The following is a 21,391-nucleotide window of genomic DNA, read 5'->3' as shown; positions in this document are numbered from 1 at the left end:
AGGACATGAATAAATCGAATCATTCAACACATTATTGTGTGATTTTTTATTTCTAGCTAAATAAATACGAACTTCCAAGTTGGCGGCCAATATGGCCAACAATATGGCGGGCATTTGGAAATATACTACTGCACACTAGCGGGAAAAAAATTAAACTAATATTGGGGTAGTGCCTTTTCGCAGAAGACGTGTGTAACCCACACAGGACACATATATCTAAATTATATCTAACGAATATTTCAATGGAATATTTTGAACATCCACTGGATATCCATAATATCTATCAAATATCAAATGGATATCCATTTCATCTCCAAATGTCCGCCTAATATCCAAAATATGGATATCTATAAGCAATATTTTATACATGTCTAATGGATATTTGGCTTGATTTCAATGTGCAAGGTAAATGTATTCTATGTAATATCCAGAATATATCTAAATTTTATAACAAATATTTATATTTATAACACGCGCAAACACTTTATGCAAGCAAAACACAATCACACAAGAGCAAACATGAAACAGGAAGTAAAGACACACGAGCATTCACAGAAAACTAATATGGCGCGTTGGCCTATGGGCTAGATTCGTAGGAAATGTGTAATTTGTTGAAATTAATGAAAATAACAGAAAGTTACAAAATATAGTAATATTATGCAGCTCCAATAAAAATGTTAAAAACTAAAACAAAAATACACAAAAAATTGATATATCCATAGATATCATATTTATCAGACATCCCCGTTATATGGTTATATGGATATCTTTTTACGATGTCCAGTATATATCCATTGGATTATAAAAACTGACATGGATACGTTCTGAATACCTTGGATATCTGCTGGATGTATTTCAGACAATCCGTGCTGTGTGGGTAATATGTGATACTCGCGCTCCTGGTATCAAGTACTGAAAACAAGATGTTGGTGAGTAACAAGTAATGAAAATGATGGTTGCCTCCATCATACGTAAATAAGATTGCAGCTATAATGGCATAGTCCAAGATGGTGGCCACCAACAGACTAAATCAAGATGACAAGATTCAAATAGTGGACATGACGTCAAACAGGTTGGCCAAATAATTTGGTATATTTGGTGGTATACCTATCAGTCTGTTGGTGGCTTCGCTCTCAATATTTTCAAACCGAAGACTCCTTGACCTAAGTGGGTTTTTATTTAAAAATTTTAAATATTGTATTTTCATATTTTTTTATTAAATTTAATATGTATTCTGTACTTTTTCAATAATAATTATGGATTTTCAATATGGCGGCCATACTAAATTTCAATGTATACGTCATAATTTAAATTGCGTTAATTTCTAGAAAACAAAATGGCGGATGTGACATAACTAAAATGGCTGAATCCGAGATGGCAGATCCAAAATAGCTCTTGGGGTCATTTTCAAGGTCAAAATCATCTACGATGGCTGTCGGAGTCCAGCTCAAGTTCATGCAAGATGGTCGCTGAGATGTCACAATGCAAGATGGCAGCCGACAAACCCAATCCTCACCCAGAACCAAGTAAATGGAAATTATTTTATGAACTACTGTCATGACTGATGTTTGGCTAAGTGAGGTCTTTTTTACACATTGTATTAATATAGGTTGATAATTGTAAAGATATAGGACCTTTTTTTTTTGAGACCCTGGTTAAAATATAGTTTTAGCCACCTGAATTTTGGGCTTCCATAGTACCTATACTGAAAAATCTGTATGAATATTTGGAATGGTTTTATAGTACTTATGTTAGCCTATTTATCACTTATATCCCACAACACTTATGTACAATGTTTCCATTTATATGATGTATTTTTTAAGACATTAAATTCTTAAAAGATATTAATATGATATAATGAAATACAATTTCTTGTGTTCATTTCTTATTTTCATAAAAAATATATATTTTTCACTAAAATAGTATTAAAATGAGACAAATTAATTAGTCCTCAAGAAAAAAGTTTTTAATAGATCTACATAATTTATAACAAATATTTCCAAGTAATACATCAAGATGTATAAATCTGTATGGCATAAGTATCCAAAACTGATGTACTAATTCATAAAAAAATTTCTGTCCTTGTTTATTTTCTGAGTAACATCTTGAAATTCAGTAGAGGTCCTTGAACGGGTACTCAGGATGGCCTTCCGAGCTGGAAAAAAAAAATTAATATATTTTCTGACAACATATTTTTGGAAAAATCACTATTCATATATTTTGTTTTAAAAAATATATATTAGTAGAACACAAAATGTATTCTTAATTTATATAGAAAATGAGAGTTTTTGCGTAGCGGGGAGACCAAAAGGCCTTGTGCCGTGAAATTTGGTACGTATATTCTTTAGTGGTAAACCATTAGAACATTGAAACGATTATTTACAAATTTTAATTAAGTAATTATCTAATTAATTTTTAGTGATTTTTGTTTCTCAATTTTCTGTTTGTAGATTAGAGTCATAAAACATTCTCAGAATTTTTGGTGATTCATCGTTGCCATATTTGTTTTAACAGTGAGATTTTAATTGCTTCATATATAATTTTAACATAATAAGTAAGATGGGGCAAAGCTCCGCACTTAAGGTTTAAATTGATATTCTGACTGTCCAAATAGCAGGAGGATGTTTTTCTCTTCATTTCCGAAATACACACACATTAATGTTATTCAGTTATATTCACAACAGTAGGAAAACAAGTGCATTATTTCATAAGTTACGAGTATCGATAGATGTGCAAATCCGGATCTTTACCCCACTAGTGGGGCGAAGATCTGAATTGAGTGGGGCAAATACCCGCACCTTTCAACATCTAAACCCACAGCGATCAACACTTATTATCTACAGGAAAACATTATATTTATTATAATATGCTTATTGTAAAATATCACCACATTGGAAGTTGTAAACAGGAAATTACAAAATCACACAAAGAGTCCAAAAATCTAAATAGACAATATAATTCATAAATTTGAAAATATTGCTTAAATATATGTAAAACAGTGTCAAATTTAAAAATAAAATTCTAACTTTCTTAAAATATATACATAAATAGAAAATTAAAAATATTCTAGCTCTACAAATTTGAAATTAAATAAACCAATGAAAAGTTAAAGAAACCCAATGGCAATAGACTAATGATAGTAGACATAGTAAAAAGTAGATAACTTCAACTTACACAATGTATCCAAAATATAATTTTTTCTCATTTATGCCTTGGCATAAAATAAAATAAAAAATTGAACAGATGCAGTAACAGCATTGACACAGTGAAGGGACAAATACAACATTTATCTAGTAGTTTACAGACAGGTTCAATTCTGGAGCTTCATTGACACAAATCACACACAAAGTTTAGTGTGTCCTCATATGCACTACAGTTTTCGTGCCTCACATGAAGTACACTGGATCCAGTCCTCGTTAGGTGGGTCTTCATACAATGCCTCACAGCCTGGGCACTGTATTTTGTCTGACTGAATGGCTGATTTTACTTGTTTAACATCTCCTTTCTTAACTCCAAATCTTTTTTTTTTTCCTTCGCTCGTCTTTATCAGCCATTTTTGTTCTCCTTTTCTTTCAGATGTTCAAGCAATTTATTCTTGTATGGTGAACTGGATATTTTTTCAGAATGTTTGCTTCTTTTATTCCGTTTTGTTTGCTCAGACCTCTTTGGCATTGGAAGGATTTCTTTTGGTGAAACTGGAGTTCTAGCTTTAGCGCCTGAGCAACCTGGCTTGTTTATGTCTAAGACTATTGATGGTTCACATGTGTATGGAGGAGTCACACGATTAGGATCGTCCACATTAGGAACTGACCTACGAATATCTTGAGTTTGACACATTGACTGTTCTGAGTCAACTTCTTTGTCCACTTGAGAAGATTCTGCTCTGTTATCTCCACGTTCTTCACTACAACGTTCACTATTTTGTGCGAAATCAGTGACACTAGAAGGAAGAAAGTCTTCGTCCGTGAATACGTCAAAATGATAGGCCAGATCCCACATGCTCTAAATGGATTTCCTGCTTTCTCTAATGTTGCACACATTTCATAAGCTTTACCGAACAATTCACAAAACTGGTAGGGATTTATTTTCCTCCAGGATGTGACACTAACCATTTGTTGCATTCATCAGCATAGAAAGCTTTCAGTGGTCCGAAAAAGCTTCTGTCAAGTAGTTGCATTTTTTGGCTACTGCGGGGTGGAAGTGTCAGAAAATGTTTGCTATGGTCACGGCAGAAGTTAATTGCTTCTAACGACAAATGTCACAAATGATTATCCAGCCGAAGCAATACAGAATGATCAATGTCAGATCGCACCTTTTCCTGAAAGTGACGAAGCCATTGCATGAAAAGGGCTACAATTTGCATAACTCGAGTCAGAACTCATTGCAATAGTTAGTAAAGTTAAATATGTGGATATTGCAATGAAAAATAAAGGAATGCAATGACCATTTACATTGCCAAAACATTTTCCTCCAAGAGCCTAAACCCACAGCAAAATATTGAGCATTAGAGAGGCTGAGACTTCAAATTAAAACATTATTTTAAATTTAATTTATGTAGGCCTAAGTTAGGCATACAGGGGCGAGAGGCAAAGATCCGCATGAAACATGTAGTGCGGATCTTTACCCCGTCATTAGTTGCGGATGCTTGCCCCAGAGACCAGTCTGGCCTGTGCGCGACTGCTGCTGCTACCTGTGTTTGACAATCTCTACTAATACCAATGCACAGTAACCATAAAGAAGCACACTTTCTTACTGTGGTCTCATAAATCCTTCCCGATCGTTGTTCCCGGCGACATACATTGTTTTGTATTGCTGCAAAATTACATCAGATTATAGTAAATTAGTTCTTACCTCATTATGTTCGCTAGGTGTTATACACTGGCACAACACACATAGCAAAAAACGACCACAATGGCAACACTTTTCTTGACTGTGTCAATGTTGCCAACAGTTTTCATTTATACGAAATATTCCAAGATAGGACCTTTGCCCCACGCGGATTTTTGCCCCATCTTACCTATTCCTTTTTTAACTACAGTCGTGTGCAGCCTATAACTTTGTAGTTTACATTTCAGTAAGGAATAAAATAATTTGCATTTTAATACATACTCTGTGCTATATTATTTTTGGTTGTTAAAACTTTATTTCTGTTTCCAAAAAAAAACACATTATATTAAAAATTTCTTGCCTGATTCTTAAAACCTAACACCGTAGGAACCCAGTTAGCTTTTTGGTTTTATATTTACTTCTATTATTTTAATACTAATATTATTTTGTTTCGTTAGACTGTTTTTTAAATTCCATAATATTTTTATTTTATTCTAGCCCTTATAATGGTGAACTTATGAGGCGCGGCATTGGCGTATCCTCTAGGAGGGTCAGAGGTGTATTACTGTGACGTAGCAGTGGCGTGCCCTCTAGGAGGGTCAGAGGTGTATTACTGTGACGTAGCAGTGGCGTGCCCTCTAGGAGGGTCAGAGGTGTATTACTGTGACGTAGCAGTGGCGTGCCCTCTAGGAGGGTCAGAGGTGTATTACTGTGACGCAGCAGTGGCGTGCCCTCTAGGAGGGTCAGAGGTGTATTACTGTGACGCAGCAGTGGCGTGCCCTCTAGGAGGGTCAGAGGTGTATTACTGTGACGCAGCAGTGGCGTGCCCTCTAGGAGGGTCAGAGGTGTATTACTGTGACGCAGCAGTGGCGTGCCCTCTAGGAGGGTCAGAGGTGTATTACTGTGACGTAGCAGTGGCGTGCCCTCTAGGAGGGTCAGAGGTGTATTACTGTGACGCAGCAGTGGCGTGCCCTCTAGGAGGGTCAGAGGTGTATTACTGTGACGCAGCAGTGGCGTGCCCTCTAGGAGGGTCAGAGGTGTATTACTGTGACGCAGCAGTGGCGTGCCCTCTAGGAGGGTCAGAGGTGTATTACTGTGACGCAGCAGTGGCGTGCCCTCTAGGAGGGTCAGAGGTGTATTACTGTGACGTAGCAGTGGCGTGCCCTCTAGGAGGGTCAGAGGTGTATTACTGTGACGCAGCAGTGGCGTGCCCTCTAGGAGGGTCAGAGGTGTATTACTGTGACGCAGCAGTGGCGTGCCCTCTAGGAGGGTCAGAGGTGTATTACTGTGACGCAGCAGTGGCGTGCCCTGTAGGAGGGTCAGAGGTGTATTACTGTGACGCAGCAGTGGCGTGCCCTCTAGGAGGGTCAGAGGTGTATTACTGTGACGCAGCAGTGGCGTGCCCTCTAGGAGGGTCAGAGGTGTATTACTGTGACGCAGCAGTGGCGTGCCCTCTAGGAGGGTCAGAGGTGTATTACTGTGACGCAGCAGTGGCGTGCCCTCTAGGAGGGTCATAGGGGTATTACTGTGACGCAGCAGTGGCGTGCCCTCTAGGAGGGTCAGAGGTGTATTACTGTGACGCAGCAGTGGCGTGCCCTCTAGGAGGGTCAGAGGTGTATTACTGTGACGCAGCAGTGGCGTGCCCTCTAGGAGGGTCAGAGGTGTATTACTGTGACGCAGCAGTGGCGTGCCCTCTAGGAGGGTCAGAGGTGTATTACTGTGACGCAGCAGTGGCGTGCCCTCTAGGAGGGTCAGAGGTGTATTACTGTGACGCAGCAGTGGCGTGCCCTCTAGGAGGGTCAGAGGTGTATTACTGTGACGCAGCAGTGGCGTGCCCTCTAGGAGGGTCAGAGGTGTATTACTGTGACGCAGCAGTGGCGTGCCCTGTAGGAGGGTCAGAGGTGTATTACTGTGACGCAGCAGTGGCGTGCCCTTTAGGAGGGTCAGAGGTGTATTACTGTGACGCAGCAGTGGCGTGCCCTCTAGGAGGGTCATAGGGGTATTACTGTGACGCAGCAGTGGCGTGCCCTCTAGGAGGGTCATAGGTGTATTACTGTGACGCAGCAGTGGCGTGCCCTCTAGGAGGGTCATAGGTGTATTACTGTGACGCAGCAGTGGCGTGCCCTCTAGGAGGGTCAGAGGTGTATTACTGTGACGCAGCAGTGGCGTGCCCTCTAGGAGGGTCAGAGGTGTATTACTGTGACGCAGCAGTGGCGTGCCCTCTAGGAGGGTCAGAGGTGTATTACTGTGACGCAGCAGTCGCGTGCCCTCTAGGAGGGTCAGAGGTGGATTACTGTGACGCAATGACTGACACACGAGGAAAGGAAGATGTGGAGAAATGAAGTGCGACAAAGGCAGACACATGAGAAAAAGTAGAGGTGTAAATATTATTGCGGCAGTGGTAGACGCACAAGGATATACAAAGGCGAACCAATTTAGTCTATAAGTGGTAGACGCATGAGGGGCAGCAGTAATGGTTTAACGAGTGCTGCAATGTTGGACGCACGAGGAAGGGCATAGTTGTTATATGTATTGCTGCAGTAGTGAATGCAATGGCAAAAATCAACAAATGGACAAATGTGGTGTTGCAGTGGTATATACCTGAAGATGGTAAAAAAAGGGTCAGAGGTGCAAAAATGTTTTGTGGCTATTGCGGATCCACAATAAAATGCAGAGTTTGACACATATAATGCAGCAATGTTGGATGCACCAGGATGAGATGAGTTTGTGTAATTTAGTGCAGGAGTGGTTATATCTTGAGGTGGGGTAGATGTAAACTAATGTAGGGCAGCAGTAGTGTATGCTCAAGTAGGGGTGGATGTGCACTGAATTTGTATCGCAAAGGCAGACGCCCCAGGAAGTACAGAGTTGGACTTGTGTACTGCGACAATGGAGGATGCATGACGATGGTAAGAGGCAAAATATTGTATGGCATAGTGGCATACTCAAGAGGGGTCAGATTTATTGAAATGTAGTGTCACAGTGGTGATGCTCTAGTAGGGGTAGGAGTGCACCATTCTTCGTATCAATTGCAGACAAACGATAAAAGAGATAATAAGGCTTTTTAGAGCAGCATTGGTGGTCGTAAACAAATGAAGTGGAGTAGTAGCAGACAACCGAGAAATAGATGAGGCTGACTAATGTATGGCAGCATCCGCAGATGCAGGGAAAAGGGTATAGGTGGACAAGTCTGGTACAGAAGTGATGGATACGTGAAAATGAACAGAATTGGACTAAACTATTTCAGCAGTAGTGGATGGGTAAGTTGAGGCAAAGGCTGTCTAATGTTGCGAAGCATTGTAGGATGCTAGATAAAGGCAAAGAGGAAAAATTTTTGTGTGGTATTAGCAGATATATTAAGAAGACCAAAGATGGAAAAATGTAATGTGTGGAATTGGTGGGCGTACCAGCATTGGCAAATGCGTACCAATGTAGTGTAGTAGTGGTGGGTGCTCTAATAGGGGTAAAAGTGGAATTATTTAGTGTATCAAGTTGAACGCATGAAGTAGGTTAGAGGTGGACCATTCTTAGGCAGCAGTGGCACATGCTTAAGTATGGGAAAAAATGAACTAATGTAGTGTAGCAGTGGCACAAGCATGAGAAAGGGCAGGGGTGGACAAATGTAGTGTGGTAGTGGAAGACACACAATGATGAGCAGTGGTAAACCAATGTAGCATAGGAATGGTGGACTTTTATAGATAATAAGACATTAGATTTTGCACTGTGAGAACGTGATAATTACAAGAAAAATAAAGAATGCCCAAAAGTACTAGGGAACTGGTGCTTGTTTCAGGATGGAAAGTGGTAAACTTATGTATTCCAGAAAATTTGGATACATTAAATTGGAAGAGGCATATTAATGTATTGCCGTCGTGGCTGTTACACGAGTAGGGGCAGATGTAGATAAATGTAGTATGGCAGAAGTGAACAAATAGGATGTCATAGGTGAACTAACGTAATATAGCATAGGCGAACACAAATGGAACTGCATTGGTAGTTTTATGTAGTGCAGCAATGGCAAAAACACAATGAAAGGATGGGATGTACAAATGTAGTGTTTTAGGGATGAATGTACAAGATAGGCAAAAGCAAAATAAGTTAGGAAAAAATTGTTGGACACATGATGAGGGGCAGTGATAAAGTAGTCTAACAAGGCAATGGTGGAAGCACAAGACTGGGCAAAGGTAAATCAATGTAGCATAGCATTAACGGACTTTATGAGGACAAGCAGAGACTGATTAATGCAGTGCGGCAATTAAGAGGATGGACAGAGGGCACAAAGAGGGGCAGAGGTAGACAAATATATTGCAGCAGTGGTGGATACACCAGGATTGGCAGACGCGTACTTATTTATTGCAGCAAATGAGGATGGACAGGGAAGGTAAGATGTGGAAAAATTTAGAGTATCTCTTAAAGGCGAATAAATTAAAAGTGGTGGACCTACCAGTAGGGCTAGTGGTGGATTAATGCCGTATGTCAATGAAATATGCATGAGGAAGGCAGAGGTGTACGGATGTTGTGCAGTAGTGACAGTTAAAAAGGTGAAACAATGCAGCATATCAGTGGCTGACTTATAAGAAGAAGCTAAAATGTACAAATGTAGTTTATCAATGACGGACTAAGAATTAATAACGGAAGTGTTTAAATAAACTGCGACACTTTTGGAACCTCGATAAATAGCAGAAGTTGATATGGCAGAGGCATACTAATGTAGTGTAGCAGTGGTGAATTTATGAGGAAGGGATCGAGGTTGCAAAATTTAGGGCGACAATGGTGTATACAAAAGAATGGGAGGAGGGAAGTTAGTGAAGTAAAGAAAAAGTGGGTGATCAAGGAAGGGCAGAGGTAGACCACTGCATTGCGGCAGTGTCGGAAAAAAAAGAGAAAGGTCAGTGGCTGATTAATGCAGTGCATCAGGTATAAATAAACCAGACCCAATTGGAAATGCGATAAAGTTTTGGTGCTATAGTTTTAAGAAGAAAGTTGAGCAAAAAAGAGCTGGACTAATGAAATGCCAGAATGTCAATCACAAATGAAAGGAAAGAGGTGGACTAAAGCAGTGCAGCATTAACGAACGCAAGAGGAGTGGCACAGCTGGACAAATATAATAAGGCATTTTCGGATGCACATAAATGAGCAAGCTGAACCGATGTCTCGTCACCGTAACGAACGCACAAGGAGGGGCAGTGGTAATCTAATGACGTGCAGCAATGAAGGACGATGAACAATGGTAGAAGTCAAAAAATGTATTGCGCTTATTGTGGTTGTACAATTACTTTCAAAGATAAAACTAATTTAGTACAGAAATGTTGGATGCACTAGGAGGCGCAGTGTTGAATTCATTCAGTACAGAAGCTGCGAACACACATGAAGTAGCAAAAGTGGAAAAATGAAGTGCTGCAGTGGTGTATAAACGAGGATGGCCAGAGACAGACATTTTTAGTGCAAAGGTTTTGTACGCACGAAATAGGAGTAAAGGCGGACTAATGTAATCGAATAGAGGTGGACGTTCGAAGAGGAGCAGTGGTGCACTTAGGTTGCATAAAAATTGCGGACGTGCGAAGAAGGGTCAAGGTGGACAAACATAGTACTGCATTGGTGGCCACACGAGGAGGGGGCAAAGAAAAATCAATATTGTGAAGCAGTTTCGGAAGCACAAGGAGGGACAGTAATATTCTAATATACTGAGGCAACAGCGGTGGCACGAGGAAAGGAAGAGGTGGAATCATGTATTTCAGCAGTGGTGACGCACCAGGAGGGGCAGTAGCGTATTAATGTAGTGCAACAAATAGAGATGCTCAAGAAAGGGCAAAGGTGGACAAATATAGTGCGGAAGTGGCGGATGTACGAAGAAAAGAATATTTGGACTCATTTATGGCAGCAGTGGTGGATGCAAACATCGAGGAAGAGGTGGACTTATGTAGTTATTATTTTATCGAAGCAAAAGGTAGAGCAGGGGCAAACCAATATAAAGAGAAAGAGGATCAGTATAGGACTGACAAATTGATTCAGTAATGATTGCTTCAGGAAGATCAAGAATGTAATCATTTATTTCAGTGGCGGTGGATGCACGAGAAGGGACAGAGTTTTATTTCAGATTTGTGGTCAGTGGCCAGGTCATATTAAAGTGTTAATTACATTTTATGACATATATTCTCCACCTTTTTAAATAAATTTATAATTTTTATTGTAAATTTTAATTTTTTAAAGCAGTCCAAACTTAAACATTATATATTACGAGTTATTGTAAATGGCACACATTAATATTAATTATGTTTCTCGATGTTGCTACAATCAGTCAACAAATGCACCATTATGTCCTTCACACCATAGTACAGAGAGAGTCGACTATCTGACTGTCCTAGATGGTGCAGTTGTGCCTGGAAGTATGAGGAGGCCATTTTTTCGTCCATCGATGGGAACATGGCATAGGTGTGTCGGCCTTGCCCACCAGGACTGCTATGCTCTCATGGTATTTTCATGCAGAAACTTCGAAAGCGCAAGTGTGAATACATTTCTTATTTTGCATGGGGCTAACACTCTTCTCGCGGCTACCACTAAGTCCAGGGGTACCACATCCTCCAGGACTGCCAGGGTATTATTTTAAAAAGTTTTGAATGCCTTGGTTAACGCTAGCAGGGCTACACTTCATGTCGAGAGCAGTCGCTACTTCATGTAGAACAGACCCACACATCTGAACCTAACCACAACTTCAAATGTGATGATTGGAATGAAGAGGTTTCAATATAATGACATCAGGGTTTCTGGTCTTAAGGACATTTTCACTGGGGTCCAGATCCCGCAGATGCTGGAATACCACTACCGATTTCTGAGTCACGTAGGCAAGATGTTGTGTGAACATCAGACATTCATCCAGCACCACCCCAAGTATTTTACGGTCGTCAAGAAACCAGCTGCTCACCTGAAAGTTCGATCTTGGAAAAGTGATACCATCGCCAAAAATTTGGCCTCGTAGCAGCCTATATGTACATACTATTCGAGAATGTGGGCTTATTAGCCATTGCCAGCTCTTGAGTTGCCATGTCACCACTTATACTTTAGCATTTGAGTTCTCTTCTCGAGATTCCTGGCAGTAGGATGAACCCATTATCAGTGTAACTGGAGGGTGGACAGCCTTATGGCAATGGCAGACAGAGGTATTTTTCGAATGGGATTTTCAGTGCAACAGCCCTAGTATCGATCCATTATGTGCATTCGTTAGTGAGGGCATTTTCTATGGAAGCAGTGTTCAGCCTCATCAGTCTTGTCTGGTGTCTGAAGTAGTGTTTTAAAAGACTGTTAAGTTTCGGCAGGAGTTTGTAACTACGGAGACGGTTAAGAATGGGTGGCCTACAGACAATTATAAAGGCTCCCGAGGTGTCCAGGAAGACACCAACTACTTGTTTACTCAGAGTGCCCTCCATGCAAGTCAAGACATAGTGGAGAACTTTCTCAGTACCTGTTGCACATTGGAAACCATATTAATGGAGATGGAGTCCATCCTCTGTTTCTAAGAAATTCGTCAGCAGACATTGATCATCTTCTCGTGGATATTGGGTAGTACAGAAAGAAAGACCAACGGCCTTTTAAGGCCACTTCCTGGTGTAAATCAGTGGTGTTTGCATTGGAGACATATCTTGACAGATGTCCGGGCTCTTTTAGCACATAGAGTTCATTAACAAGTATAAACTCTTATAGTTTCTGTGTACAGGGAATGCCACAGCTCCAACTTGACATTCATATTTGAGCATAGTAATCCTCTGTGACGACCAAGCACAGTAAGAATATAGGTCTGCTGAGCCAGATGTACCATTATGTTTTCAGGTTGCTGAAACTAGGAGGGCACCAGGTAGATCGTCTTATTCTGTTGGCCTGTAAGTTCCACCTCCATGTGATATGTGGTGAAACATTAACCACACACATATATGTCCAACTTATCATTGTGGACAACAATTGGAACTTGTGGGTATTACATCAGCAAAGCCTTACAGCCTGTACATCCTGGGAGTCTGCTCTAAACCAAGTATAAAATCTCAATGGTCAGAACATTGGGCTGGTGGACCTGGCAGTAGGCTTACAGTCCTGCCATAACAAATGAAGTCATCTGCATGTCTAACTTAATGTAACTAACCATTGACGACTCTTTAACCAGCACCGGGCAGACCTGAGATAAGACTACATGGACACAGGATTTATGTCCCTCCCATGTGCAGGTAACACACGATACCAGAGTCCTCAGTTAATATTCGGTGGTCGTGTGCCCCTTCTCTCCACAGTAACCACAATACTCATTCGGATTTATGTCTATATGTCATTTTGTGGATGAAGTAAATACGAAGTTTGGTCACAATTCTATCGGGTTTAATTCCCATAAGATAGTGAGGCCAAATCTTATTTGCCAGTTATCACTGTAGAATTCCTTGATCACTTTGCAGTCCATTATCATCGCCTGGCCGCACCTGTTTCAAAGGCCGCGTCCAGTTGGGAATCGGTTATGTGTGCATTGGAAACATATGTTGGCAGATGTATAAACTCATAAAGCGCATAGAGTTCATTGAAGTTAAAGACTTTTAAGGTTTTTCCCTTAGCTTCTGTGTGCGGGGGGTGCCACAGCTCCGAATTGACATTTACATTTTTGCATAGTATTAATCTGTGATAGCCTAGCCCAGCGAGAATATAGGTATGCTGAACAAGATGTACTGCGATGTTATCAGGTTGCTGAAACTAAGAGGGAACCAGATATACTGTGTTATGCTTTTGGTCTGTAAGTTCCACCACCATGTGTTGTGTGGTGGAAATTTGACCATATACAAATATGTCAAATTTATTATTGTGCATGACCCCTGGAATTGGTGGATGTTCCACCAGCATAGTCTTACAGTCTGTAAGTCCTTGGAGTCTATCCTTGACCGAGTATAAACCCTGAATGATCGGGAAGTCATGCTGGTTTACCTGGCAGTAAGCTTCCAGTCCCACCATGACCAATTATCTCCTTTGTATGTTAAACTGAATGTAACTAACCATAATCAACTTTTTAGCTTCTACTGGGCAGTCCTAAGATTGACACATTGACACATTGAAACGGATTCATATTTCTCCCATATTTAATTAACACATGTTACCGGAGTACTCAGGATACTATTTAATCTTGTGCCCCTCCTCTATACAGCAACCACAATATGATTTTTTCTTATAAGTAGAAGATTTGCACTGTATGACTGGCAGCACATTGTGCTGATGTAGTCCACTATTTTACAGGAGGTGACTCTAAGGTAAACTATGTGTGTATTTAAAAGCACCCTGTGGACTGTAAAGTAGCACTGCAGAATGAGGTGAAAATCGCCTCCTGCACATTCCCTAATTATTTGCTATATGTGGAAGTCCTAGGTGATCTCGGGAAACGACATGCTACCAGCCAAGAATTTTATTTGCATTGTGTATAAATGCCTATTCAGGAGTGGCCACCTCCTGTGGCACATCATTAACGAGCACCTTTAGGAAAAGGGACCCTCAGCTTGTGCATTAGGTCTCAGATTGTTCAGCCATGTTTGAATTGAGAGTGGGCATGGTAACTTCATCAGGAGTTTCTAATGATACACACTATGGGTGACAGTTCTGATGCACGTTGATTATGAGGGACTTTAGGTATTTTCTTCTGTCACCAGACCGCCATGCATCATTTTCTGCCTTGGCTCCATTGCTAACAGCACTCCATGTGCAGGATTGGTGCCTGCTGCCATAGCATAGACCCGAGGCGACATCTTGGAGTGCACTTCTAGCATTGCTTTATGTTCCTGAGCTGGTAAAATTTTATAAAAGTAAGCATGTCCATGTTCTGCATTTCACAAATTTGGTGGCCGATGCCTCTCTCCAATTTTTACTTTTGCCTGTTTCTGTTTATGTCATATAAATCTGTCCCCTTACTCAAATATGTGGGTGTCACATTATGTACCTTTCTCTCTTTCTCTTAATGTCCCAAGGAAAAATTCGGGATGGGTGTGCAAGGGCTCAGATTCCTAAACTGACAGGGTAATGTTCCCGTGAACAAACATGTTCAAAAAGTTTTGCAATAGTTTCAGTGTTCTGCCCCATTCAGTGGCTTCTTGTGTCCGCCAATACAATCAACACTGAAGTCTCTTTGTAAAAGATTAATTCCTGGGTCTGATCTTACACTGATTTTTGGTCTTTTTAACTTCTTTCTTGCTAGTCATCTTCACAAGTCACCCACGTATCATGTCTATAAGCCGGCCAACAGGGCAGTGGCTCTCCAGCAGGCTTCCACAACAGGCTTCTTGTATAATGGAGTGGTAGGAGAAAGGACTCACATTTATTACTGGTGTTCATTTACCTTTACCCAGTTGGTTTTGGTGACGAGTCTCAGCAGTGCATTAGGGTTTCTACATTGTCGCTTACTTTGCTGTAACAGGGAATCGCTTTATTATTTATGGCAGTCCACCTTTGTATACAACCAAGCTCCTTGGAGGTACAACCATAGTGCAACCTTTTCTGCAGGCTCTTTGGAGTTATAAGCACATACTTGGCAGTGTGTCTAAATTACTGTGGAGTGCTCTGGAACAATAACCTCAACAAATCAAGCAAAAAACACCAGCTGGAGTGGAGAGTTTCCATGATTAGGAGTCAATAACCCAAGAAAACCTAACGATGAGACAGAATAACAGACCTAAAGAGACCGGCAGTGATGCTCTATTAAACTATTACTCAATTTCGAAAGACCTGACGAAGTTTTGCCCATCCGCCTTGACAACCAAAGGACATCTTCATTGTAAGGTTAATCCCTGTCACTACAGACCACCAATGAAGTGTTAGCATTGACGTTACCAGTTCCGAGGTTTCTGGGAATGAGTCCATAGTCGACAAATTAATACTTGCTCTTTAAGTAACGAGTTAGATATGTTGAAGAAAGAGTTACACCGAACTATATTAAGGGGCAGTAGAGTAGTTGGCAGGGGCATAGCACGAGTAGTCTCGTTACTAATTTAAGTCCAGAACAAAAGAGCAACACTCACTCAGACCAAACAAGAGATGACAACTTGGGGAGGCAGAACTCCTAACGACATCTCTGAATGATTCTAGTCCCTACACAAGCATGAAACCGGACAAGTAAACCAACGAGTACGAGAGAGCAGACGAGTCCGCCAGAGCTCGAGAGCCTTCGAGCCAAACTATAGAGGACTAGGTGTTGCAGTGCGCCAACAGTGAACGACAATCACTTTCTCTGTGAGCAACGAGTGGCAGAGATATTTTCACAAATCAGTTTTTCGTGTTCCAGTGTAAATAGCTGAGAGAATTTACTTGGAATGAGAATTACGAAGGGAATGACCATCAGCGAGTTCATCTCTTACCAAAGTCGAGGCGAGTGGTGATAGCGAGTTTCTTACTCGTTGAAGAATTAATCCTGCCCGCTAAGAGCTGCGGTATGGTCACTAGAAGAGGCGAGTAGCCACAGCTATAGTTACCGCATACTTGGCAGAGGTTTGTTTAACATCTAACATATACATCAGAGCTGCTGGTCATTAATTTGATAACTGTGTATTTTGTTAATGTTTGGTACTATTTCTTAGCACCAATATGAATGCACATTTGCAAATTTTAACACTTAAATTTTAATAATATTTTTGTACATGTAGTATTAGTAACATTTTAATAGTTTATTAAAACAGTTTAATATTGGCTAATTTATAGTAATGCACAGTAGCACTTTAAGCCCTACTCTAATGTGTGTTATAAAATCTTTTCATTGTGTGGGTTCTATAGTAATTTTTACTTTATGTATTTATTACTATTTTATTTTTAAATTCAATATATATGTGAAGCACGAATTTGCGTACTAGTAGTCATTTGAGATCCACGAGGCACGAATATTTTTCGATGTTTAATTAATAAATTAGCCAAATAGTATTTGGTGCCAGTATGTGCACTTTGCAAATATATATATATATATATATATATATATATATATATATATATAAGTGCCAAAACACTATATATATATAGTGTTTTGGCATTTACCCTCGCATATTCCTTATTTCATTACATTTGGAAAATTTCACAAAAATGTGGCAATCTGCTTTTTCGAGTGCGGGGTGCCAACGGCATATTAGGTATCTCGTTTTGGAATTGAAAAAAGAAATATAATATACATTGATTTCAGTTTTTCTCTTGAGTGTTTGTGTGTTTGTTGTTACTTTCAGGTTCCAGCTGGATCCGGTACTACCCAAGTCTACGCTGCATTAACTATTTTTTGAATTGAAAAAAGGATAGTGACCCCAGTAAAAAATCGACTGCGCAGTCGTTCAGTAGGAATCAGTGAACAATCGACTAGCATCAAGAAGGAATCCCAAGAGGTGAAGGGTAATTATTGTAAGGACGGAAACATAAACAAATATTTGTTTATGCCTGTTATTAAAGGAACTCTGAAAAATAGAGGACACTTATAAACATTACGGTTTCCCTGAGACAAGGTAGGTAGTGGAATCGTAGTTTCCCGCACAAGGGAGAAAAGGACAAAGGCCCGTCACTTGTTTTCCTTGCGGACAAGGGCATATGCGGTTTGCTAGTCCTAATCGTATCAGTAAAAGAGTCTTCGGACGTGACGTGTTTGAATACTTAAGATCCCGGATGAAACGTGTGTGAACAGCAGAGGCCCTGTAAGTAACGTTTTATATTTAATGAGAAGCTAGCTACATAAAGGAACATATTTTTTGTTATGTTCAACGTGATTCTCTTCATCCTTGAAAAGGGGCGTACTAACCTGATGTAAAGGTTTGATAATACTGTAGGAAAATGTATGTAATAACTTAAGGAACAAAATTTAAATGGTATAATTATTTGCATTGAAAGAAGAAAAATGTGTTATATATGTATATGTTAGGCAAACTTTTCATAAATGTAATTAACATTTTTTTTCATTTCATATTAATTGGCACAATGTAACAAACTGGTAATTTTATGAATTGTCTTATGCTTTAATACGATAAAAATATTTATGCGTGAACATTAAACCTAATGTTTAACTGCTACTTAATTGTAGGTATAGTACAAATTTATTTTTAAAATTCTAACTAGAAATACTTGTTTGTATATTAAGTGTTTTAATTATTTAAATTGAAATATAAAGTTAAAAAATTACTTAATAAAATTATAATTTTTATATTCATACCTTTTACTTTGATTTTGGAAAAACATGCGTCCTTTCGCTCGTTTGTCGAGCGCTGCTAACTTCTCCATGTCCTCATCATCCAATTGGAAGTCAAATACCTGGCAAGAAACAGTTGTATGTGTAGTGAAAAAACCAATTCATAATTAAAACACTTATCTTTTACTGCATGAAATATTTTAATTTCAGTTTAATATATACAATATTTGGTAACAACAAAAATATATATGTTCTTGAATTTATACTTATTTAGGTGTGTTGTAGGTGAAATTTTAGTATGCAACGGAATTGCAAAAATCAGTGCGCGGGCATCATAGACAAAAGTATAAGATATTAAATCTTAAGAGCATATATGTGTCTACTTTAACCATTCGACGAAGTGTTTCAGATAGCCGACAGCGTGAGTAGTATGATTTGGTATTTTAGGGCACAATGTGTTATTCTTATGGGACTACGGATAGTTGACTTGCCAATCGTCAGGAATCGGCCATGTTCGGGGGTGTCCGCCTTTCAAAGCCTAAGACTGGGACCTCAGCGGCCATCATGAATGACGCAACATTGGCATATTGAAATCCGGAATTTATGAAAATCTGTAATTATTTAGCTAGAAATTCGGAAAACATTCCAAAATTTTGGCTTGTGCTAGAACTCTATCCTTACTGTGCAAAGGAGAAGTTCACAAGGTGGCAGTTCTTGTAACTATTTTCTTTTACTTTGTAATTTTTTTGTAATTCATTATTATTGATTTTGGAAAAGGTGTGTTACTATTATCTGCGTGCTACTGATATTCTTGCCATTATTTTTATGGTTTTCTCCGTGTGCTAGTTATTATTCTACTCGATATTTTGTTGGTTTTCTCAATGTTCTTCTGAATATTCCTGCCAATGTTTTGTTGATTTCTCCAATTTATTCTGGTCATTCAAGGCGATGCTTCTGTTGGTTTTCTCCGTGTGCTCCTATTTTTTCCTGGTGAGACATCTGCCGATGTTCTACGAGTGCATCTGGTTATTTCTGAGAAATCAAACTATGCATGGAAAATTTTTTACCTAATGAGATGTGCAAATTTTATTCAGAGTTGCATTTAATTAGTGCTGATTAATCAGCATTTACAATAATTTTATAACGTGGAATTAAAAAAAATAATTTCTTAGTTATATAACATGCCTTAAGATGGCTGAGAATCACTATCATGCATGACGAACTTCCTTCTCAATGGTGTTTAGCGAAGCCCACCTCCTCTTGCGATCGTGAGTGAGCATCCCGCATCCCACATTAAAGAGCGACTGCATATACAACAAAGCATGTGGTGCTAACTGATGCAAGAATCGGGATTACATGCAACAAATTATTTGAATGAGAAAAATTTACTTTCGCTGCTGAATGGAGCCAGTTACAGCCTTGTAGACTTGTAATCTCATAGCCTTGTAGCCTTGCAGTCTTGTAGTCTTATAAACTTGTACTTTCTTAGCCAAGAAGCCTGTAGCCCTCTAGACTCGTATCCTGTTGCTATGTAGCCTTGAACAAAGTCTTTTTCCCAATTTAGGGCAGGGGACTGGCCACAACCTCCATAGAAGGATCGGCAAGATTCTCGAGCCCTGCTTGCGTGAAGTGGCCTAACTATGATGCCATTGTTCCTAGAGCCTCAATTGGTAAGACCAGGATTCTTTTGAAGCGAATCTTCGAAAGGCCACAATAACTTTGTACAACGGAGCTAAGGGGTTTATAAACGGAGAGGATGAGGGTGAGTGACCCCTTTGAGAGTGATAGCCGGGTGAAAAGCAGGCTTCGTGTTTGAAGGTTGCTGCATCGGGGACTATGGAGAACAAAAGTACAGTGCGTTAAGAAGTGTCCTTAACATAAAAATAAACATATAAGGAGGTTCGTTGGATTTGTACCTACTATAGATGCGTTCATGGGTTTGGAGTTATTGTAAGACCACTGCATCAGCTAACTGAGAAAAAGAGACAGTTTGTGTAGACTTCCGGGTGTGAGACTGCCTTTTAGAGACTAAAGGAGGCACTGTTTCTAGCCCCATCGAAGCAAGTGAGTTACCCCATTCGATACTAGAGCAAAGGTTTAATCTAAGCACGAACGCAACTATTGTAACAAGAAAAGAACTTCTAGCCATAGCCAAGTAAGTCCCTGGAGCATATTTACAAGCAGTTAGGCAGGTAAAAATTCCTTGTACACACTGACCATGCTGCACTTATGTGGCTAATGCAGTTCAAGAACCCATAGGGACCGATCCCTAGGTGGATTGAGCAAATACAGTAGTATGATGGCCGAATAAAACACAATAAGGGCCAAACTCACGGCAATGCTGACACCCTCTTTCACCAACCATGCAATGTACAGGTATACTGAAACCATAGTATAAATGCAGAAAATAACAAAGGAATCATATACATCCAATATACGAATATCGTTAACAGAGAGGGGAAATCCGACCATATTTGATTTGGTTGGCCCAGCGACACGTCTCTTAATTAGGGCCCATTATTGGCAGGTTAGAAGGTGATATAGGACGTTAATCATGGCATGCTATATCCAGTGGCCGAAGGCATGTAAATGTGTATTGGGGCAATTGGATTCCTTGGATAGTGGATGGTTTATTGAAGATGGCATTCGAGATTATATATTTAAAAGTGGTTACCATGCAGCTACTCCTCATTAAAAGCCTAATGCCTGAAGTGCTAAAAAAAAATTATAATAATTTTCTAGCCAAAGATAATCAGAATAATAGAAAATAATTTAAAATTTTGTTTTTGGGCAATAAAAGCAGGGGTTAGTAACTAAGTGCACAAAACGGAAGATTCTTATTCTTCACAAGGAAGTTATTGTTTCGAGATCTTAGAAATTGCTAAAATTCTTAATTTTTATGGTGCCTTATGCAGTATGAGAACGACGGAGCATAAGACTAATCTGCTAGTTGTCGCAGCTTGAGTTTGGCTTGAAAAACCGGCAGTCTTTTGATTTACATGGTTATGTGGCATGAGATACTTAATTTAATTTTCTTCTGTTGGTTATCCTTAAAGCAAATTTCATTAGTACTTTTGGAAATAATGAAAATGCTTTGCTGTATATGTGTGTTGCATGTACCTTTCAGACTATCGTGTTTTTTTTTTTTTTTTTTTTTTTTTTTTTGTTCTTGGTGACAGATATTTTGCCTCGTTGTACATTGAGCATAAATTAGCTCGAGAGGAACAAAATGTGATATTTATAACAGCTAGAGTCAGTGCTCATGGTGATAGCAAAGATGTGTTTGTTCACACAGTGTGTGACGTGGCCTGGGAAGGACAAATGTGGGCATTCATAAAATATTTTGTTGATGGATAGTAAAATTGTTCTGGGGAATCAGCGACTATGGCAAAAGAGGAAATGCCTGTA

General features: G+C 39.6%; 1 protein-coding gene across 2 annotated transcripts in view; it reads right to left on the bottom strand.

Annotated features, from left to right (window-relative positions):
- Window positions 1-1,944: 1,944 nt before the first annotated feature.
- The window catches only part of LOC134531618 (aldo-keto reductase family 1 member A1-like), a 77,939-nt gene continuing 58,492 nt past the window's right edge, over window positions 1,945-21,391 (bottom strand). Inside the window, exons 6-7 of one of the 2 annotated variants that reach the window (XM_063367373.1) lie at window positions 18,008-18,105; window positions 1,945-2,155 (exon numbers count right to left, since the gene is read on the bottom strand). In XM_063367373.1, coding sequence (XP_063223443.1) covers window positions 2,113-2,155; window positions 18,008-18,105 — 141 coding nt within the window. In that variant the 3' untranslated portion in view covers window positions 1,945-2,112. The remainder of the gene's footprint in view (window positions 2,156-18,007; window positions 18,106-21,391) is intronic. The other variant, XM_063367374.1, reaches the window with a different exon arrangement.

Source organism: Bacillus rossius, chromosome 5 (assembly GCF_032445375.1).
Source record: "Bacillus rossius redtenbacheri isolate Brsri chromosome 5, Brsri_v3, whole genome shotgun sequence".
Classification (NCBI taxonomy): Eukaryota; Metazoa; Arthropoda; class Insecta; order Phasmatodea; family Bacillidae; genus Bacillus; species Bacillus rossius.
This window is presented reverse-complemented; position numbering and strand designations above follow the sequence as displayed.